This window comes from Brienomyrus brachyistius, chromosome 1, assembly GCF_023856365.1.
Source record: "Brienomyrus brachyistius isolate T26 chromosome 1, BBRACH_0.4, whole genome shotgun sequence".
NCBI classification, from domain to species: domain Eukaryota; kingdom Metazoa; phylum Chordata; class Actinopteri; order Osteoglossiformes; family Mormyridae; genus Brienomyrus; species Brienomyrus brachyistius.
This window is the reverse complement of record NC_064533.1, coordinates 49,235,671-49,259,426: the sequence shown is the minus strand read 5'-3', so window position 1 is coordinate 49,259,426 and position 23,756 is coordinate 49,235,671. Positions and strand designations below refer to the sequence as shown.

The 23,756-nt window shown below is 41.2% G+C and overlaps 1 protein-coding gene across 1 annotated transcript; it reads right to left on the bottom strand.

Annotated features, from left to right (window-relative positions):
* Positions 1 to 4: 4 nt before the first annotated feature.
* On the bottom strand, positions 5 to 23,167 carry LOC125715366 (ceramide synthase 6-like). Its single transcript, XM_048986796.1, has 11 exons — positions 22,694 to 23,167; positions 13,814 to 13,919; positions 12,937 to 13,067; positions 9,288 to 9,345; positions 6,749 to 6,799; positions 6,541 to 6,633; positions 4,381 to 4,509; positions 3,889 to 3,995; positions 1,249 to 1,405; positions 437 to 460; positions 5 to 169 (listed from the first exon to the last, which is right to left on the bottom strand). Exons 1-11 carry the CDS (start codon positions 22,861 to 22,863, stop codon positions 20 to 22), a joined length of 1,176 nt encoding a protein of 391 aa, XP_048842753.1. The 5' UTR covers positions 22,864 to 23,167; the 3' UTR covers positions 5 to 19.
* Positions 23,168 to 23,756: the final 589 nt, after the last annotated feature.

The window sequence follows — 23,756 nt, the reverse complement described above, 5'->3', positions numbered from 1 at the left end:
CTTCCACAGATGGGGCTAGTCAGTGTTCGTCCAGAGAAACTGGTCCCAAGAGACAGCCGTTGGTCCCGTTTGTAGCTTCCGGGGTGCCGTGATGGAGCTTCTCAGCGACGACGGAAACATCGTCTTCTTCAGAGCTGGACTCCGCGTGAGCAGACATCCTGGAAGATGACTGGAAAGGTCCACAAAATAAAAGATGATTTATAAAGTGCCGATAAAGTATGTTTATAATGTGAGCGAAAAAGTTCTATATCGCTCAAAAAGCTATTTTACTGTGTTTCAATCTAGAAAAAGTGTGAACTGACAAAAATTCATGCTAATGAATTACTAAATTAACGAGAGTTCTAAAATATTAAATACTGAACGGGTAAATGGAGAATCTCAAGGAGTAGTGTTACTTGCAGTCAAATACTGAGGTTGGACTTCCTGTCCTACTTACATGTAAGGGATTCCACTTCCCCACCTTTGAAGAGAAAAAGAAATGTGAAAGCATGTCATGGGAACACCGCAGTAACTGTACTCACCTATGATCACATGACAAATTACCAAAGGTTAAACATTCAGTTATTACCCAGTAAGCTTCTGCCAATGCAATAAATATAGATGCTCCTCGCTTTACCGTGGCTTAAGTTGTGAGATTTACGCTTTACGATGGGGCAGATTCATCTTTTTCAACTTTGAATTTTTATCAGTTCCCAGGCCAGCGATATGCTGTACGACATTCTCTACCGACGCCGGGCAATAGCAGCATCCACGCAGCATCTCTAGCGCTTGTGAGCGTAAACATTTAGTGTTTAACGTTTAGTACAACGTATTTTTTTCTGTGTGACCAAATAAACTTGTCTGAATTTATTTACTTTTCAGTTATATCATCATAGCTAATTCTGACTGACATTTTGATCAAAATGCAATTTTTATCCCAAACAGTATTTAAAAACGTACCTTGCAGTTTTTTTTCCTTCAGTAAAAAAAACCCCACAGACACATGCAAGTATTGATTGCCTTGGACATGTTGACAATCCCTGATTACAATAAAATTTCGACATTCAAACAACTTGTCTGCATTACTCACCAGTACATATACTGCTAAATACGCACTATTCATAACATAACATATCTCCCAGTAAGTACATCAATTCGTCATTCCCAAATTGCACGTCAAGCCACTTAGAGGCTCCACAGCGACACTGCACCGGTTTTGCATGTAATGCACGTAATGCACGTAATGCGGGAATGCTGAGGAGCACTCACCTTGCCTCTGGAGACTGCCCTGCAGAGGAGCCTCACTATGAGGTAAAACCAGAAGACATGTAACACCTGTAGTAACAGCAACAGGGAGTTGAACACCCACCAGGATGGGTACGGGCCTATGATCTCCCAGCTTTCAAACAAGGTAGTGTTTAAAATCCTGAAGGAAAGAAACAACAGTCGTTGACCTTTGTGACGTGTGACCTTGCACTGTGGCATGCACTGATGCACACATATGCACAATGTCAAAACATTTTTCTTAATATTAAGCCTGAAGTAGTGGTAAAATTTTCTGAAATGTCTTTCTCTTGTCTTACAGATGATGGTCAATGAGCTACACATAATCTCCAACAATGAGAGCGTGAAAAAAAATAAATAAATTAGGAAATATGTTCTGTTGGTCAGTGTACACAGGTGTGAAGTAGGATTTACTCATGGTCATTGTAGTTATATTTAATGAAAGCTTCTCATACTCCTTGGTTATGTTTCATTATGTATGACAATAAGAAAAATATGTACTATGCTCGATAAATTTCTTATTCATTGCATGCTTAATTAGAAATATCTAAAAACTCTGTGCCTAAAAGAAGAGGACAAATGGGGGTTTTTCTCTCCAGGGTAAGATCCAATAGGAGCCAGAAGATATACAGACATCTACCTTCTGAGGACAACAAAAAAAGAAAAAAGATCCCAAGTTTTGAAACCATGGCAACAGAGTCGTGCTGGTTTACACTGAGCATGCATTTCAACAAAATAATTAAAAAATAAGGACACGGGGATTAAAATAATGAAATCAGGATCTCAGAGATTCTTACAGATCTTGTCAAAGGCATGATGCCACCATCCGCCCCGACAACCATTGAATGTTAGCATTATTCATCGCTCTCCTGTGTTGGTTCGTGAGACCCCTGGGTATTGAGCAGGTAAGTAGATAGGTATTAAAACTACAGGTTTGAAACCCCCTGCTGCCAAAATCCTATTGGTGGGGTTGCCGGACACCCCCTGACTTATTTTTGGCTACATGTTTGGAATTCAGGCTACATGTTTGGAATTCAGAACGCTCTGCACATGAGTGCAGCCAACCCATTTCATAGTGCAGAGCTGCCTAGAAGTGACTGGGGTGCAGTAAGAGCACAAATAATATGACATACATTGCTAGGAAAAATAACTGTGAATAGTCCTCGGCGTCGATGTATTTTCACAACTGGCTGCCAGCCGACTCGCACCCTCCCCGTGCGACGCGCTGAGTAAGGGCCAAACAGTCAGCTCCCTCTGAACACTGGCTAACAGGAAAGTCCCCCATTCCCTTGTCCCTGCTTCACAAACAAATTCAGCTACCGAACCCACACCTGCAATGGTTGGGCGGGGGGGTGGGGTGGGATCTGTCTCTGATGAGGGTGCATGTAGAAGGCAGCATTTGTTGGGTACCTAGGAAACCGCGATGCGTCACATTTGGTGACTATAGCCTAGTTCTTTCTCGCTGGCAGTCAGTGAGGAGGTTAGTGTACAAAATACAAATATGCCTACAAGCATTAATGTCCCTGACGAGTACAAATTCAAATACCTTACACCTAAACTTCCGAATGAGTTAATATCCATAATAAACCGTTAAACCCACTTATCCAATGTAGGGTCACTGGCAGGGGCCTGGCCCTTAAGTCAGCCAGCACAGGGCATAAGGCAGGGGTGCACTGGGGACTGGTTTACAGGCCATCGAAAGGCACACAAACAAAATCATTGACTGCAGGCATTTTAGACATAACAATTCACCAAACTGCATGTATTGGGACTGGGGATGGAAACGGAAGAGACAAGACAAGCACATGCAAAAGCCATAAAGAGTGGAGATAGGATTCAAAGCCACACTTCAGTCACAGAGGTGTGAAGCCGCCCCCTCCCTCACAGCACCACCCTATGTATTTTATATCTAACCCACTGTTAGAAACATCTGACAGACTTTTACACAAGAATACACAAAAACAGGGCTGATGGCACACATTAAAAAAATATTTAACAGACGCTTTCGTCCAAAGCGGTGCAAGTACGGCAAACAGCACATTACAAACTAGGCATAAATTTAGCTAGGCTGAGCTTCCAATGAATGCACAGGTACAAGTGTAAGCAGTATTGGGGCAGGCACTACATGGCAACATCTAATAAGCACGACCCTAATAAGACTATTCAAGGAGCAGAACTGCAACATAAGAGCATTCAGGGAACGTAAACAGGCATCAGGCTAGTAGAGGAAGAGTGTGGCAGATATTCGTATGCAACTACTGATGGTTCCCCGACGAATAGCATCTAAGAGTGGGCACCCCAAACTTAATTAGCTTTACATCAAAGGCATTATGTGGCAGGGTGGCTGTCAGCTTAAGGGGTGGCGAATCCTGCTCGTGCTCTGCATGCTTGCGGAACACGTTCTCCCCCGTGTACCGCAGGTTTCCTTTGGTTCCCTGGTTGCTCGCAGCCCGCAGATACATAGTTAGGCCAACTGGCATGAAATGATTATGAAAGTAAGAGTGTGGCCAGTGAAGGGCAGGTATTTCATCCATATCTCTGGGATAGGCTCCAGACCCCTCCCTGCAACCTTGGGGGATGGATGGATGGATGGAGGTAAAGATATCACCATTGTACTTCACTTACCAAATAGGATACACAACCAGTCTGGAACTTACAAAGACCAAGGCAAATATGACAAACACGACATCGCACACTCTTTGGCATTTTGCGTAGTTCGCCATTTTAGCTGCCTGCAAATGCATAAAACATAAACACGTTAATATAAATGAAAGGGGGTTATCTAAAAGTCACACAATTAACCTAAAGCCCTCTTTTCAAGTGAGCAGCCTAAAGACAGACATGGGTTTATAATGCATCTCCCCTTGAAAGGCACTATTTCGTTTAAAACAATTATTCTATGTAATTTCAAAAATACAAAAAATGATTGCATTCATCACGGGATGCGATATCAACATATTGTGTATAATAATAATGGAAATAATAATAACAACAACACAACAATAATAATAAATAATACATGGACTGTGTGACCTACTGTATGTGACACACGTCCTGAAAAGTACCAGGTAAATCCTGGCGCCTCTCTGGCAAGTAGAGACACACAGGAGGGCTCACCTCCATCAGGACATCAGCAGCATCATGGAGACACATGACCAGGGATCCCACGCGCACCATGTTATTAACATAGGAAAAGGTAACCAGCAAAATGGTTGCCAGGTGATGCATCAGGATGAGTAAAAAGTCCTGGGAGAAACAGACAGAGCAAGAGAGGGGCCCTCAGTTAAAAATACTTTTTTTATATATTAATTTGAGGGAAAGACACATGCACAGCGAACATTAGTGACCTTTTTTGTGTTCCCTGTGAAGTCTTGACAAGACCTTTACAATTCTGCGATTACCAGCGTGATATTATCACATTCCATTTCATTCATGGTATTTTCAAAAAGTCAAAACTGTCATGAAAGAAAGAGAGGTGACGGAACATCAATACATAGAAATGATATTTCCATCGTCTGCAGAGTTACAGGCTGGACTGTTTATGTTGGCCTGAAACCTGGAGAGTACAATGTTTAGCCTACAATGTTAGGCTTTCTTAACACGGCTATATGTACATTTATTTATTTGATGCTCTTATCTAAAGTGGTGCACATTTGAGAAAGCAGAGTCAGACTGAGTCCTTGAATTAAATGGCGTCTTGCTGAAAGGTCAGTGGGCCCCTATGCCAACCACGGGATTTGAACCAACAACCTTCTTGATCACAGGCACAATGTCCCAACCCACTATGCCAGACACTGCCCTCCCCCCCATGGCATGACTATTAAAATAACCACTTTCTAGTTTCTAGTATGTTACTGGGGAGCTGTCATGTATGTTTTTTTGTTTGGCAGAAGGGGAGACAGCTGGGGCAGCTGATATGGGATGCCAGTGTGTCTCTGCTCTCACATCTCAGCATGTTTCATGTCCTACTCCTCTCCAGTCTAGGTACTGGGTCTGATCAGGTTGCAGTAATAGGTCATTGAAACAGTGTTGAGAAGCACAGTATGGATGAAAGGGCAAAATGATTCGCAGGGAGGCAGAAAACCAAGACAGGATTTGGAATTTTAATTACTAAAATTAGTATGTTCCTCCCACGATGCTGCATAGGATAAGAGACTAAAAGATGGGAGGCTATTCATGCCGTCGCCCTGATACGTGGCATGATTTTTACAAAACTGAACCGTACCCAACTCTCATTATGGGTAAATTGTCGGTAGTGCCAGTGATGTTCACTTAAATCCTACTCACACAATGCAGATGAGAGCCAAGGTAAAGTAAAAGCAGAATTTCCATCCATGAATGTGGTAAACTAGAGTTTTACAAATGATGACTTGAGAGACGGGGGCGGTGGTGCAGAGGTTAGCACTGTTGACTCACACCTCTGGGACCCGGGTTCGAGTCTCCGACCTGGGTTACATGTGTGTGGAGTTTGCATGTTCTCCCCATGTCGTCGTGGGGTTTCCTCCAGGTGCTCCAGTTTCCCCCCACAGTCCAAAAACATGCTGAGGCTAATTGGACTTGCTAAATTGCCCGTAGGAGTGAATAGTGTGAGTGTGCCCTGCGATGGGCTGGCCCCCCATCCTGTGTTGTTCCCTGCCTCATGCCCATTGCTTCTGGGATAGGCTCCGGACCCAGTAGGATAAGCGGTTTGGAAAATGGATGGATGGATGGACTTGAGAGGGAAAATGTTAATAACTTCATTAAAACCCCATTTAAGTGTCTAACTAAAGTTCTAAACTTAAAGACCTTATGGAAATAGTTCTAGACATAAAAAGGTACAGATAATTAATTTCATTGTGTGGAAGTGCACACACTTTACACCTGTACAGGGATTTTCATTATTAAACCGAATACCTTTATAGTGTACAAAAGAAGAGAGAACATTCCAGATAAAAGCCAAGAAAACTTAAATATTCAAGAGCAGAGCAGTTGTCAGGGACAACGTGTTTATTCCAGAGAATAAAAATGACAACGAAAGAAAAATAAACAGCAGTGAGCAGCAAATGGACCAGAAATGCAAAATGAAATGTCGGTGTCAGATACATTTTAATAAATATATAAAAATGCACCTTTCGATTATCATGAAGACATTGGGACGAGAACACGAGTGACCTGCCTCATGAATGAATGACATTCACCTATGGGTTTGGAGATGTGGGAAGCTCTTTTAGGAATACAGATCAGAGACATGCGGTATTTATGAATCCACGAGGTCCGAGCCAAAATGAACTGCCGTACCTTCTTCCTGATGTCTGCAAACTGCATGAACAGCATGGACAAATAGAAGGAAAGCTGGAGGATATAGTAGTAGTGAAGATCCACAGTCAGAGGCTGTGAAAGAATCAAACAAGACACATAAACAGACCTGGATTAACAGAAGCTGTAAAGGAAGCCTTTTGGAGGGGTTGGCACTAGAAGAGGCACTGAAGAATATTAATATTCTCACCTGATAAGGGTAACTGTACCAGCAATATTTGGTATTCCATATCCATGTGGTCTCAATAGGAAAGAGAGAGGGTACGTGAATATGGATGTAAAAACAGTGTCATAACAGTTATAACAGTGTCATAACAGTGTCATAACAGTGTCATAAGAAAGGAAATCGGGATGTGGCAAATACAGACTTGCGTTATAGCTTGATACACAATTCTATTCAAATTTCAGTACTAGATTTTTGGTTGTTAGCAAAATAAACATTACAAACTTTGGCAATTAATTACATAGTGATCATAGTAGAGCATTTGGTAACAGTGCAGAGTAAAAGTTTTGGCACATTAGTAACCTGGGAGTAAAAATTCGTTTCGTTTGTCGGTCTGGATGAGCTTAGCGAAACGTGTCACTGTTTTGTGTGGTTATCACCCTGCAACACAAATCTGGGCTGTGACATCCGTGACATAAACAGTCCATAAATTGTAGCTTTTATGGGTAAACTCCATAAAATTTCTGAAAAATTGGGAAATAAATCAAAACCTCAGACAGAAGCCGAGTTACACCAAGAACCCGAGTGCTGAGGAACCACTGTGGCCTTTAAAGTGGGGTAGAATCTGGAATACTGTGAATATTAAATACAAAGAACTTTAATTATTTAAACAGATGTGCAGTCTGCATGAGTATGCATATGGTCTTCTGAAGCCCCCCAACTCGCCCTCCCCCCCAATCTGGCGACTGGTCACACCACTTCAAGTTAATAACTAACTTGGTCGTGTGTTATTTTTAGAATGGACTTACTGTGAAATTTTAATTATTTACTACCATTACCATTAATACGAGTATAAAATACCTTGCAAGCCTGATTATCTTCCACACATAGCAAGAGTATAATTCATAGCATTTTGACTGTGGATGGCTGTAAGTTACAGAAGGGGAGTTTTGAGCATGAACCAATTGTCTGGAGAAATTCTTTCAGCCTACAAGCTGATGTCATTTCTGGGCCATGATTGTTTACACAGAATTATTTCAAGGATAGTACTCTATAGGCTTGTGCCGGGGACTGGACCACCAGCCCTGTAATTTTCTTGACAGAATTCAGCCAGATGACACCAGAGTTATGGTGCAAATGAAGGAATGACTGAATAATGGCCTTGAGTAGCTGGTTAACTCTCAGTCTTATGAAAGTCCACACTGTATATTATGTTGCTACCCCGTTCCCAAATATCTGTGTGATATGGTCACATTCCCCCCTCCGTAAGCCTGATTTGTTGTGGGGGAAAAAAGAACACCTCTAATTCCCTCCCACTGATGACCACGATGACTCTCAAAGTAGTCCGAGACATTCAGAACCACTTGATTAAATTGTGCTTTCTGTTGCTTAACAACCAGTCAAAAGCCTATGTTTCCTGCCTGCGGGGGCTTTTTCGACCCCCATGGCAACCTTTGTTTCAAGCACCTGCATCTATTGTCAGATAAACCTGTACTGAAGTAACGCACTTCTGAGTAAATTAGCAGGAAGACAACAATAAAAAATTGAATGGCAGAAATTGACATAAAAAACCGTTATGATTCTGCCATTTTCTCTGAGAATGGTTTTAAAATGTCTGTAAATTGGCAATTAAAATGACACTTTACTTAAAATAAAAAAATATGGAGAATTCATTGAAATTTAAAAGATTTTAAAGGCAGATAAGCTAAAAAAAATGAGCAAAAATAAACGCAAGGCTAACTATTGTTTAAAATAAGCATAAAACGCTTTGGACATTTAGCTGAGCAGACGCCTTGCAGGAATGAGAGTGACGAGGCCGCTTGTCTTTGTGGCAGAAGCGCTGGCCCCCATTGCTGAGGAAACTCCGCGGCTGTGCTTTCATACAGGTGCTCGCGTTACTGCAAACCCGCTAGTTAGGATGCACAGGCACGACTGGCCGATATTGGCCAGACCGATCCTCCGTTTCTCTCTGTTTTTTTGTAAGTTTTGACAAGATAGAAAGGCAATATCAGCATGAATAATTAAAAGCGTATTTGCCGCCCATGTTTCATCTCTTAAATCTGCCACCAAAATAAATAAACAAACTCCTCCTTAGCCGTGCAGAACGGTCAGTCGATAAATCCAGTAACGGGACTGAGCTCGCTGACAAGCATGGGCACATCTTTAAACATTTGTATTCGGCTCTGGATCCTGATTGGGTAAAGTCCCGTCAAGAGGTCTTCATCACACAGTGATGTTCACTCACCATAACCTCAGCTTGTCTTGTTTTTCAACACTTTCACATAATGTAAGTTTTATTTTTGACTTGACCATTTAATGCAGTTCCTTTCAATAAAAGACACAAAAGAAAAAATAACAATAAACTTAATAAGCTGTCAAGAAATTCTGCTAAATCGCACGCAACAGTCTACAGATTCTACCATCCATAAAACACTCAGAACCAGGCAGATGCAATTATGCAGAACTCCTGTGTGACAACTTGACAGGACATTTCAAATATGAACAAAGTTTAATTCAGGGGGAGTTTTTCCAGTCTGAAATTTGAACTGAAAAATGTTGCCCTTACCTTGTTCAGGAATTGTACTCCGTAGGTGAATATGTAGAGGTAAAATGTGAATCTCCACCTGTATTGAAAAATGGATAAAAATGTGGAGAACCAGCCAAAAACACATTAAAAAAAAAAGATTTAATAAGTGCAAACCGATTAACGTAAATAGAAAAAACTATAGAGAACACAAAGCTAGGAATGCCAATATCTGGAAATTGCTTCATGGTACTGTTTGCTAAGTCAGTATCGACTAAGTTCTCTTTGTGTGAGTATAAGCTTTCAGCTTTTTGTCATTAATTTCATTACTGTGTCAAACTGCATGACTCAGAATGATGATGGATAGGGGAGTGTTTCCAAGGCCATGTGACCTGAGACAGTTAGTTGTCCACTCTTTTCATACTGCACAGCGAGTAAGGGAGCATTTCCAGATTCAACCACAAGCATCTCTGTGAATTTTTCCTGCACCCACCTAGCAAAACCATGCAGGATCACTGCTGTAAGACAGCCTTGGCACCTATATCCTGGACATGTATGAACTTAGGTGACTGACTCCTTGAAGAGGGAATGAAATGCTTCTTGTGGCTTGGTAACAACAAAGAAGCATAAGTAATCAACCAAACCATGAGCTACAGTGGGATTAGTGAAACAGACATTATGATGGTTTGCTTGGTGGTTTAACAAATTCTGGATTTTGGCACATAATGGTCAACCAACCCAGGTCAGAGAGCCTCCTATTAAGCTGTCAGGTGGTGTATCTTTATAAAAAGCACACAATTACTATTGCAGCCTACAACATTCTCAGGGTGTCAGACTGCACATGCGCTGCCACAACTTACTTTCTCAAAGTCTGTGTTCCTGGGGGAGTTGCCCTGTCATTGTATCCCAATGCACTGCCCCACAGCCCCCAAAGGGGGCGCCATTACTCAAGCAAACCCTACTTAAATAGTCTAAGGGATGCAGCTCATGCCAAGAACTGCCCTCCCTTAATTTTCTTTAGAAGTCTAGATTGTCATGAACGATCCCAGTCAAATCCTCTGACGCCATACTCAATCTTAAACCAGACGTAACATATCGATTCCTTAATGTCCACAGTGAAGCACGGGCAACACCCTAAATGGCAGAGTAGACCTCTCTCTCTGTCTCTCTCTCTCTCTCTCTCTCTCTCTCTCTCTCTCACATATGCACACACACATTTGTATTCATATCATTGTGGGGACTCTCCATTCATTTCTATGGGGAAAACTCATTTTAGCAGGTTATCACATTGTTGGGGATTGCATGTCCTAGGACCCGTGAACTTGGAGTAAAAACAACTCAGGCAGATCATGTGACCTCCACATGGGTGTGCTTCAAAAATGTGTCTGTCCCGCCCCACCCCCACAAAAAAAGCATTGCCCAGTAATGTCAAACAAGGTAAAACCATGTCTGACAAAGTGCCAAAGCCTAAGCCTTTCAGATGTCGATAAGGAGCTGGAAGCAATTTGTCCTCAAAAATAATAGAAGCACAGGACATAAACCCCAGAGGACCTTGAAAGTGTGTTTACTACTTGGATGTGTTTGCTTGATGTAACTGACAACCAAAGGGTCTCTTCTCGGTGCTCCAGGTCATTTACCTTCCCTGAACTGAGGGTCCTGCTTCTTCTCTAGCAATTAAGATGTTACACGTTTAGCAAAATAGCCAAATTCATATTGACAGGATACCAACCGGACAATTCAGCATCGATACCCTCCCCCTGCAAGAGGCAGCATAATCATTTGTTTGTAATATTATGACCCCAATTCTTGATGACACCAAAATGCATTACTGTCAGCATACATTAATATGATTAATGCAACAGCCAGCCATCCACAGCAATGAATTTATGCAAAATAGATCTGTTCCAACAATAATTTAAGAATCCCAGCCTAATTTGGACTCCTTTTTAATATATAAGGACATAAACTACACTGATGCAAGATTATGTGGAAAGGTGACCCCATAGAAATGGCTTCCAGACTGCAGAATCCACAATGCAGCTTTAAAATAAATAAGACCATGGCTTAGCTCTGTAAGAGCTGCGAGATCATGCCCAGATCTGTCCTCTTTCTGCATGTAAAGCAAAATGCTGCAGCTTCTCAGTGTTGCTGGAGCTTACAGCCATATGCTCAGCCCACCGGCCACTCTCTGACTCCCACTAGCTATCGTACTCATTCACACACTCACACAATCCCCCCCCCATTCTCTGCAGTTTGGCACTACTGCTCAATGTCTAATTGAGACTGAGACTTTTCATTTGCTTACGACTTAAAAAGCTACACTAATTTCGATATTTCAAAATCACTCTCAAATAGCCCAATTCGCTCTAGCTATGTCAATGGTTGCCTGTGTTACATTTTTTTGCTAATTTCTGTTGTCACCAGTTTGTACAGCCATAACACTAAGCAGCTCATTTGATCTTGATGATTCTGGTGCTCAATATTTAACCCCAGTGGCACAAACAAGAGGGAAAGGGAGGGAAAGCTGAAGATTTCTAACATTTTTTCACTACAGCATTATCCAGAAATGGAATTTACTTAAGAATCGAACGTGTATTGAGGCATCTAAGAACCTACAGTTCGCATCTGAAGTGACATATGATTGGGTTAAACAGCTAATAAAAAGGTAGCTAGTAAGTAAATAAATAAAATCAGTCAATCATAGGTGCAGAGGATTTCTTTCCACCAACATTTGGCACTTGTGCTCGAAAGCACAATGCCGGCCATCCAATTCTGCCGGAGTCTGTGAAGCAGGCTCAGAGATAAGCCCTTGGGGCAGGAATTAAAGGAGCTCACTGCCCTCATGTCTGACAGCATCAGGTCGGCTTTCCCGGTGCTGTGTGACAGGTCAGACGTGCCTGCGTATCCTTCCGAGACAGTGATGGAAATTTACTGCTGGTTCTGCAAACTCTCCCAGAAAGAGAAACCTAGGTTCTGTGCTTACGAAGGTGGCTTTATTACATCTCCGTCAGACCTACTTTTCAAAAGAGGTCTTCTTAATGCCTATTTATGTTTACTGGCTTTATAAGACAATTGATGATCCTCAATGCTTTCTAAATAGCTATATTGGTATAGGGAATTTACATTACCTCATTTATCTGGTGGGTTTATTCAAAGCAACTTACAAAATAGGGAAGGGTTACATTTTATCTGTGCTCCCCAGAATCTGAACCCATGGCCTTTGCATTGCTTAAATGCTCTACTTGTCGAGGGCAGAAGCAACACTTTGCTTTTAGCATTTGGTGACATAACTGTTTATGAGCTCCCCATTTTCTAAGGGTTATACCTGCTGGTCATTGGTCATACCTGGCTCAATGATTATCTCTGCCTCAGCAACCCTGCCTGTTATTTGTCATTCAAAGCTCCTTCCTATTGGTCACAACTAAACTGATCAGCCCTTTTCCAGAAATGCATGACATGCATAATATGCATATATGTGTTAAATTAATCTGGGTTAAATTATTTCAGTAACTGGCTGATACTGATATAGAGTGAACCTGTCCTTAGATTCCTGTTAGCCATTAAAAATGAATCAAGTTTAGCTGGTTTTTAGCCACCAGTCCTAACTTGTGCAACACAAGCACCTCTGTGGCCACTGCAGGCCAGCTAGTGCACTCCTGACAAGTCTGACAAGATGAAGAGAGTCTCCTACATGCTCTCGCAGAACAGCGTCAAGGTGCTGGGCTTCTCCTGGTTGCGCCGCTGTCGAAACCAGCGCTGAATGGTCCGCACGTCCCAGTCAAGCTGTTTGGAGAGGCCCTCCAGCCTCTTCTCGTCCGGGTGCTGGACAGGAGATAAGTAGACTTGAGTAGAATGACCCACCAACACTGACCGACGGGTGCTAGCAGAAAACCAGAATGTTCACAGAAAGAAAATAAAAGTACGTTGGGATGACAGTGACACACCGACTGAGGATGAGCCAGAACTTCAGCCTTGCTGAATTCACAGCAGAAATGTGACAAGCAGAAAGCACGGCCCGCCTGCTGACAGAACTATCAGGCCTCATGAAGCGGTGAGCATTCTGGAGAGGAGCAATGTTATGCTAGGTTATTCTAAAAGCAAACCCATTAAAAGTTGCCAAGGAAGCCCCTCTCCATAGTCAGAAATAACCCCAAATGCCTCGGGGGAGAGGCCTACATATTAAATCAGCAGAGCTGGGAGGGTGGTCTAAAATTTAACGTCTGCGATCGCAAGGATTATGACCCAATTGACAATTATCCACAATAAGATGGTGCATCTTCTAATGGGATTTGAAATGCCGTAGCAGTATAAGAATATAAGATCTGGAAAACTTACCTCAGAGAAGCGTAATGAAATGTTAAATACATCCAGTGCTGAATGCACTGTAAATAAATAGGGTTATAGCATTACCCTGCCAGGGTATTCTGAAGAAGTCTGGCTCTGACAGAACTGCAGTCAGCAGAAAGGTCGATAGAAAATTAGCCCACCCTCAGAATCACTGATGGTTCATTTAATGATGCTAAAACTGCATGTTTCTAATTTAGCTGCCAGTCGAAAGCTGCTCCTACCTTGGTGATTGCAGTGAAGACCTTCTCCAGAATGGCATTGTGCTGGGCTCCCTGCGGTCCACTGCCTTGTATCTGTAACCCCAAGGCACAAGGCCTTGCAATAAACCTGCATGGAACGAAAGCGTGGAATTTAATGTCGTAAAACTTATATATCAGCATTATATATTGGCTGAAGTGTTAGCAAAATTAAGAAACCGATGTTACAAGGGTAAATCTGAATCAAATTTAAGTCAATTTCGCACGATACTAAAACAGTTTAAGTAGTATTGCATAACTACCAGTCAAGTACATTTTAAACCTATATTATTTTAATATACTGCTGAATGTTATGGCCAAAAAAATATTACCACGGTATTTAACATTCTAGTGGTGTCAGAGTATATCACTTCACCCTTCCAGTTCACCCTTACCTTGGCAACAAGTGGTTAAATCAATAAAATACATTTACAAATGTTTTTAAAAAGGTGTCCTTTTATGCATTGCTATAAAAAATAATTTACACTTAGCTTGATAGTAACCAACATATTTTATTAAATTATTTGTGTATATTTGGCTAGATAGTGGCAGGTTTTATCGATTGTATCTGTGAAATTAGCTTGGTAGCAACATATTTGCTTAACTGGTATAATTTCAATAATTATTAGAATAGAATAGAATAGAATAGAATAGAATAGAATAGAATAGAATAACTATTGTCATTGCACATTTTCTTGCACAAAATTTACAGAACAGTCCCTAGGATGTGCTTATATCTAGTCACTACAACATAAAAACACAGATAAAAAAAAAAAAGAATTAGTAGCTATATATGGAGAATTGTTGTATTATGAAGTTATAACTGTTAGTAAGAAGAGTATACACAGTGAACAGGGGTCCCCTCTCAATAGACTCTGCATACCGATATTTTAATGTTGTAATAAAGTAAAATGCAACATCCATACATTCATGTGCTGAGTGAATTGAATCTATACAGAAGCTCATGGTATTTCTAAATAAGAAATGCTGACTGAAAAGAGCACCTCAGTGCAGGCCTGCTGCTGTTTAATGCATCACAACGGTTCCATATTTAATTCGAACATGTATTTCTGCATCAATGCACTTCATCTTAAAGGATGTTATAAACTGACCTGGGACACTGTTACAACTGTGACACCTCTTATATACACTTTGAGCTTATTATAATATTTAGATGCATTTTGATGATGTGGGAAATAAACCAAAAGATGGGTGTAACTTTTTAAAATTTTGTTGGTCTATTGCAAATTCTACAAGAGTAATTGAGCGAAATGCAAAGAATATTCCCACCATCCCCAGCTTACCCTATTGGAGTTGTATAATACATACACATATGACAATAGTTCCATTTTAATTTGAGCATATTACTGCATCAATGCACTTTCTGTAAAGTCTGATCTCTTCTGGTCATGTAGGATATATAATGACAGTTTATTGATTTCAGTTAGAAGTGCACTATGAATTAGGTGCCGCTGTCATCTTCGTATAATTAAAGGAAAATGCCACGATTCGAAATACCTCTAGGGAAACAAGATGTGCCTCATGTGGAACAAAATGTACAATGAGTTAGACAATGATTTCATCTACTGGCATTTATGCAGTCAATTCAGAAAACACAGTTTATAGGGGACAGTCCATGGAAAAACAGAAACATAGAAGACAAGCAGATTTGGATCTCAAATGTCGTTACGCCATGCTATCAGTCCAGAAGTCTAGTGGTGTTTCTATAAAGAGTTTGACGCTCTCTAAATGTCAAGGCGCACGTCCATCATAAATAAACCAAAACGGGAGACATTTTATACATGGCATACAGACTTAAACTGTAATAAACCCAGAATATAGGCGGCCAGAACACCACTAGTGAGTCAATAGCCTCTTAGGACTATCCACAAGCAGATATAAAGGATGAATGCACTTTATCTCATTAAACAATTAAAGGTCCCACCAAACTGTGCACACTCAATCCTGGGATAGTTACAGCACTGGACAGAATGCTGCACGCTCAAATTCCAGAAACGAATGAGTGCACTGCAGAGAGATAGAGGCATCCCGCTCACATCAAATTGACAGGTTCGGTCAAAGGTCGTGAAGATCAAAGGATTGGGGTCAAAAGTGGGCGGGGCCAGGCCAGGGGCCAGGCCAGGGCCCAGGCAAGGTCCAGGTGTGGGCCATGTGACGTCACAAATATTGTTCATGGTTGATAATTTTTCCAGATGTTGGGGTATATATGAAATTAGTTATGGTTCGTTATTATTTATTCAATTTGATTTAATTCAGTCGTGTGCTTATGGATATGAGTGTGATTGTGTCTGAAATGCTATAGCCTGTGTTATGAGGGTGACCGTCTGCCGCCGGGGTCTGCCGATGCACCTGTTATTTTCTCCCGTCGTAGATCATCCCTGGGGTCGATCTTACCGTCGGTGTCTGCGCATAACTACAAACGAAAAAAACACCGTGACGATCAAAAAAATTAGGAATCCCCGGTCACCTAAAACTTGACACGACATTAAAGAATCCTAAGAAAAAAGTTTGTCTACCGCAAAAGATGCATGTTGGGAGTGCCACGCCCCCAGAGGGCCGTGGGTAATATAACAAGCTTCGAGCAGTAGGCCTAACAGTAAGAGGTAATACAGAGAATATAGATACAGACATGTCCGGCACGCCCAAAATGAAAGATTCTACAGCACGGTCAAAGATTCAGGAGGAGGAGGATGGTGTATGGCCTCCGGGGGCTCCCAGGAAGATTCGTACGGCACGTAAACGGGTACCTACGGTGCAAGCGTCGGGGTACCTGAGGGGTACCTGGGGGATGCCCAACGGGGATGAAGTGATCTGGCTCTTTGACGACGATGAGGAGGAACTGCACATGTTTCATTTACAGCCACAGAGGACTGTAGTATCCGCAACATTTCCAGGCTCTGGACCGGAATCATTCACCTTCCAACACGGCAGATCCATCGGGGGCACCAGCAGCAGACGGTCACACTCGATCATTTTGAGCCTCATAGCACAGGCCATAGCATTTCAGACACAATCACACTCATATCCATAAGCACACAATTGAATTAAATCAAATTTAATAAAATAAATAATAACCAACCATAGCCAATTTCATATGTCCACCATCTGGAAAAATTATTAACCATGAACAATATTTGTGACGTCACATAGCCCATGCCTGAGCCTTGCCTGGCCCCGCCCCCTTTTGACCCCAATCCTTTGATCTTCGCGACCTTTGACCCAACCTGTCAATTTGATGTGAGTGCAGTCTCACTGCAGTCAAGAAGTCACTCCACTACACAGAACAGTGCGATCTAGCATACAGTGCATTTCATCAGTAATAAGGCATGCCACCTTGGCTGTCCTCTCCGGTATTTTGACAAGGACAATGAGTTAATTTGGCATTTCCCCACCATGTGCAAACTATGCAATTTCCCAATGGTGGGATGCACTGCAAAATCTGTAAAATGCACCCAAACTGAACAATGGGATTTGGGGTTTGCACCAAAGATTACATGTTAAATGCTTATGGAGATATTCTTAGCTGTTCATTCCAAAATCTCAGTTAGTAGTGGAAGTAATGGTCAACATCACTGACGTGTGCATATTATACATTCCTTTGGAAAGCAAACAGCCACTGTGCAGAATAATTATAGCCTCAGATTGTCATGCAACTTAGTATTTAAACATAACTATATTGATGCATGGCATCTGTGTGCAAAAATGTGCTTTTCACTGCTGTAGTGTACAACAATTTTCAGTATTGCTTGGCACCATTTATTCCTTTTTTTTCCATCCTTTTCCACAACTGCCTGTTTCGTGCCTCTGTTCACAGGCCTTTATTTGCCACGTCATCATACAATAAGAGCAATTTAAGTAAGAACTGGTGAAAGAAAAAAGTAACAATCAAAATATAACCCCGATCAATACTCGCACAATCAATGCACCTCTCAGATGCAAACGTTGTAGATTTATACACATCTGAAAACATCACAACTAATACATATTTAGCCTGATGACTCAGAGTTCATATAATCTGAAATTAACAACACATTTTTCCATCTGAAGTGGATTAAAGCAGAGGTGTTTGGAAGGTAAATTAAAATTGATTTGGTCCCTCATAGCAGATGGAGTGTTATGCACAACAGATCGAAATGTGATTACATGTAGTACGGCGAGCATCAGCTTTGTAACTTACATTCCTGTTACTTCCACCATCAGCAAACAGGATTAAAGAATGGGTTTCACAGTAATAACCATTCAGACTCTACAGTGCAGTTTACTAAAAATAGAGCCTATACTGACTTGACAGTGTATTATCCTCAAGCTTTTTTAAAAGATTGTTTTTTTTGTTTTGTTTGAGGTCTAACAGCAGCCCTGTTTTCCATTCCTCCAAACTCCTGGATACGTCTCGTTCAAGAAGCATCACCATTGCTCAGTGTAATTCAAATACATGTTCATCCACATAAATTCACTGCCTAGGTACTACAAAGATGAGATAAATATAACGGCATCTTACCCTAAGCACCAAGCCCTGGAGGTCAGAAGCAACAGTTCTTACAAGTGAACACTGCCTAAATATTACACTACTTTTCACTGCTAAACTGAGACGTATAATAAAAACACGTATCAGTAATTTCCCCTTTGATAACATGAGCATGTTGTAACATTTCATTGACAAAAAAACCTATAATGGCCAGATAAATCCTCATTTCAGTCTCTCGTTAGGGTAAGCATGGCCAACTTTGAAATTATCTGCAGGAAAACAACCCAGATTGAACAGCATTTCAGAGACAAACATCTTAAACATCATCATCATCTTCTAACGTAACACGAATAATCTTAGACAAATACATGAACATTTGAAGATGACCCATAGAGGTGAAAATTCAATATACGGCAAGTCACAAATAATCAAAATACTGACATCGGTTGTTTAAGAAATGCTGTTATCTTACATAGGAAACGGCATCTTCACGAAAGTAAGATAAATGAAGAATTAGGGCTAGTTGTGCCTTTATAAGCCTGAGTTTATACATCCATCCATTTTCCAAACCGCTTATCCTACTGGGTCACGGAGCCTATCCTGGAAGCAACGGGCATGAGGCAGGGAACAACCCAGGATGGGGGGCCAGCCCATCGCAGGGCACACTCACACACCATTCACTCACACACCTACAGGCAATTTAGCCAGTCCAATCAGCATCAGCATGTCTTTGGACTGTGGGGGAAAACCGGAGTACCCGGAGGAAACCCCATGACGACATGGGGAGAACATGCAAACTCCGCACACATGTGACCCAGGCGGAGACTCGAACCCAGGTCCCAGAGGTGTGAGGCAAGAGTGCTAACCACTGCATCACCATGCCGCCCCATGAGTTTATGCAATATATCCTAATTTGGTTAAATTCCACATCATGAATGAAATAAATGACCATAATTACTGTGTTAAACATCGGTTACAACAACAGTAAAACATGACTTTCAGGCACGATATATGTTAACAGTCAGTTCAAGCTTGATATCATATTTTGTATTAACTTAATAGGTACGGTATTATGTTTTCATCTAAGTTCCTGAGTAGGCTCTTAATCGAACCATGGCATCTATTCAGTCGGAAGAACCCATGGCATTATTTCTGAAGGAACATTTAGGAGATTATGTCTTGTAACCGAGATGTTTGAGTAGGAGGACTGAAGGCATGCTTTAATGTCGACATTTCAAAACTGTACTTATATTATTGTCTTGTACTCTTACTAGCAAAAAACAACTGTCAGACAATGAATTTGTAGGTAAAACTGCTGATTTTCCTGTGCTCTTAATAAACAGACTAGTACTCATCTATCAATATTCCAAGAAAGTCAAAGAGCTCACACCAATCTTTGAGGTTCTAGATCACAGAACTCACTGCCTGGGTTATGGGCATGTGCATGCATGTACTGATTCTCTGGAGGCTACTACATTTTGCCTATAATTGCACAATGTTCCACAGGGAAAGAGCGACAGAAGGTGAAAGGGTAACATGATAGGAGAGATGATTACAGGTTCACCTGAGATACCATCTTCTAACTCCTCAGGGGCCACACCCATGTGTGTCAAATATTCATACAGTCCGACGTACAGTAGCATTCCACCCTTTCAAACTGCAAGACCCGCAAAACTAATTACAAGCTATAGTACAAGCAATCACTGAACAAATAAAGCGGACTCATTATAAACAAATCATAATGCATTCGATCAATAAACGCAATCATTTAAGTTAAAATAACAGCAGGCGGCTGTTAATTTAACAGGTACAGGAACAACATGATTCATTAGCACAAACTACTCACCGGAGAATCACGCTTCTTGGTTTCTTGTACTTTCTGAAACACTGGAATAGATCTGCAGATATAGGTGCATATTTCTGTTTTTAAATTTAAATGTAACGCACACTAGTAGGTGAAGATTAGAAACAAACTGAATGTAAAAAAACAGTTTATTTGTCTGATACCCTGTACATCACTAGAGACAATCAGCAGAACAGATCAGGCTTTTGCCTGGGATGCAAAAGGCTCCCTTTGCCATTGACGGTAAAGTCATAATAACAATGCATCTTGCTAAATTGATGTATTTATTACTTATAGCCTACTGTGAAATGTTGGGGGGGGGGGGGGGGGCTACAGTATATGTAATAAATCTCTTAATCCTCTTAATCGTGGAATTAAGCTGTTTCATTCAGACCCACTGCCACAGGTGTATAAGATCAGGCACCCAGCCATGATTATACTAGCAAGTCAGATCTACAATCCTTTGTGAAAGAACGGGGTCGTTCTGAAGAGCTCAGTGAATTCAAGCGTGGTAACTGTCATAGGATGCCACCTTTGCAATTAGTCAGCCTGTGAAATTTCTTCCCTGCTAGATATTCCACGGTCAACTGTAAGTGGCATAATTGCAAAGTAGAGCCATTCAGTAACAACAGAAACTCAGCCAGGAAGTGGCAAACCACGTAAAGTAACAGAAAGAGGTTTCCGGGTGCTGAGGAGCAGAGTGTGTAAAAGGCTCCAATGCTCTGTTCAGTCAATAACTGCAGAGTTCCAAACTCTTAATGCTTCAGCATATCAAGACATTTTGGACAATTCTATGCTTCCAACTTTGTGGGAACAGTTTGGGGAAGGACCTTTTCTGTTCCAGGATGACTGTACCCCAGTGCACAAAGCAAGGTCCATAAAGACGTGGATGGGTGAATTTGGTGTGATAGAACTTGACTGCCTGCACTGAACCCAGACCTCAACCCCATCAAACAGGTTTGGGATGAACTAGAATTGAGATTGTAATCCAGGTCTTCCTGTCCCAACATCAGTATTTGACCTCACTAATGCTATTCTGGCTGAATGGGAAAAAAATTTCCACACACTCCATAAACTTCCCAGATGAGTGGCAGCTGTTATAGCAGCAAAGGGGGGGGGGCAACGCCATATTGATGCCTATAGATTTACAATGGGATGTCTTATAGGTGTAATAACCAGGTGTGCCAATACTTTTGTGCATATAGTCTATATGTGGTATAAATAAAAGTTCCATAAATAAATGGGTGGAGTCCAAACTCTGTCAAATGCCTGTGGAAGTAATGATCATCAGCACTGACGTCGTGTGCATATTATACATTCTTTGGAAAGCAAACAGTCGCTGTGTAGAATAATGCTAGCCCCAGATCATCATGTAACTAGACTCTTCACGGTCGGCCACGATGCCCACTCAAATATTATATCTCTGCCAACGTCTTCTGGAATCATTATGCGGCAAATCATTTCAGGATTTTAAAGGCAATTTAATAAATTGTGAACAGCCGGAGTAAGCGCAATGCACAAACCACAAGGTCAATATTACTTGGCCAACATGAATTAAAATTACTTTTGGGATAATCCATTAATATTATGGGTATGATGAAAACAAAGACAATCCAGTCATTTCAGGCATTAAAGACAAATGCACTAAGACCGGTCAACATCACTTTAGAAATTCCCCTTCTTTAAACATCATTAATCACGAGACTATTAACGCAACAAGTGCATTAAGATACGTGGTAGGCAAAGCTGCCGCCAGTCATACCCATCATAACAAGCGTTAGATGTAATAAGGTTAGACACCGGAACCCCATATGTGCGGGATAAATCTCAGTATAAGTAATGAATGAAAATCAGGCGTGAGTTGTATTACAAGTTACAATCGGGGAAAAATACAAATATATTTAATAATGCATTTGTTTAAGTTAATATAATGGGGAAATACAGAAATCCTTAAATCCACGTTTCGTATTGTATAATGACGGACACGGTACAGTAGGGACTCTCAATAGGCGTAATGACCACGAGTCATCGCAGGACCAAAACAACTTTAATTCACCTTAAAAATAATTAAAATTTATAAATGTTTACAAGTTCCCTGGCTGACACTGCCGGGGGAAATAGGTGCGAAGATGCTGCACCGCAGTATTTGTTGTATGAGTGTAGCAAAAAGGGCAGAACTGGCCAAAATAAGGAGCAAACATCACACTTCCGACTCCTAGTAACTGATTCAACTCATGGCCAGCATGCAAGGCCATCTGGGTGCTTTTGCATGGAAAAATCTGCTAGCAAAATATAGACAGGAATAGCATCTGTACTTTTATTGACGCTGAAATATTATCTGAATCTTAAATCGCTGAATAGTTTGGTTGCGCAGAGCATAAGTGTATAAAACTATTCTGCGAAAACAATGTCCTACAGAACACTTTATAATCATGTCAGATCGTAATACTTTGCAGTGATGACTCCAGATGGCTGAAACATCCCTACCAAGATTTATAGTGGGCGGTTATACTAGCAAAAAGTTCAATGCGCTTACCTTTCAAAGAGCAAGCGGACCATGAAGATGCAGGACGCCAAAGGGATGGCCAGGTACAGATCCTCGGCTTGGGGGAAGGTCGCCTCATCTGTGCTTTTTAAATCTGCCCAGGTTACATTGTGAGGGAGCCAGAATCTTTCATTCCAAAACCAAGTGACTATACCTGCCATTTCTATGCTGACTTTATGTTTCCCCTCCGTTAGCCCGAGCAGCAGCGCTTCACGCTGGAGCCGCTGGTGGCAACTTGAAATGCTCTCTGGTGGCTGATCTTCGCAGGTTTCAATGTGGTGCGATTGGGTTTTGCACTCCCTGTATTTTCTTCTTCTTCTTCTTCTTCTTCTTCTTCTTCTTCTTCTTCTTCTTCTTCTTCTGTATCTATCTCTATCTAACCAGCGAGGGGAAGTAGTTACTATCAATCGCTGACTATGAGAGACTGGTGCAGTTACATGTCACACGCAGAGTGCAATCGGCGCACTTTAGGTTATAGGTATTTAAGGCGCATTTCAAGCTGCGATATTTTTGTATGCGAGATGCGCGTTTTCTGAGTCATCGGAGTTTTTTTTTTTGATCAGTTAAGTAGGACTTTCCTTTTCATATGGTGCGGCATACGTATGCAGCAGAAACCATATTGGGCTACAAGATTACAATAAAGTTAATTGTTTGAGTCGTATTAATATGAACCATATTAAAACTGTTTGAACTCGTATTTTCACGTTATAGCGCACGTTTATTCCGCACACACGAAGAATGGCCACTCATTTAGACAATTGTAATATTTAATCATTAGAGATTTGATCATTAGAGAAACAAGTTCAGGTTAACCCGACTGATCCATCAGTGACTTTCGACTGATTCACATACATTACACACGATGTGAAGTGCTTCTGAATTAATGATGATTCAAAGATGCTATGTTGCCATCTGCTGGAAAATGCTGATTTTCTGCATAGATTTATTTTGTTAATGTTAAGGGTGATACATAGGCTAATTTAGGCCAATGTGGCATACGGCTAATACTTTTTAAACTTTCAAAAGTTTCACCCGACCATGCAGGATCTGCATA

Excerpts from the sequence above, each read along its gene's own strand:
- LOC125715366 (XM_048986796.1), bottom strand. The coding sequence starts at position 22,863 with ATGGCAGGTATAGTCACTTGGTTTTGGAATGAAAGATTCTGGCTCCCT. Across the intron at positions 4,510-6,540 it reads TTGCAGACATCAGGAAGAAG|GACTTTTTACTCATCCTGAT; the intron begins GTACGGCAGTTC and ends TGTTTCTCCCAG. Across the intron at positions 1,406-3,888 it reads CTGGTTGTGTATCCTATTTG|GATTTTAAACACTACCTTGT; the intron begins GTAAGTGAAGTA and ends TCTTTCCTTCAG.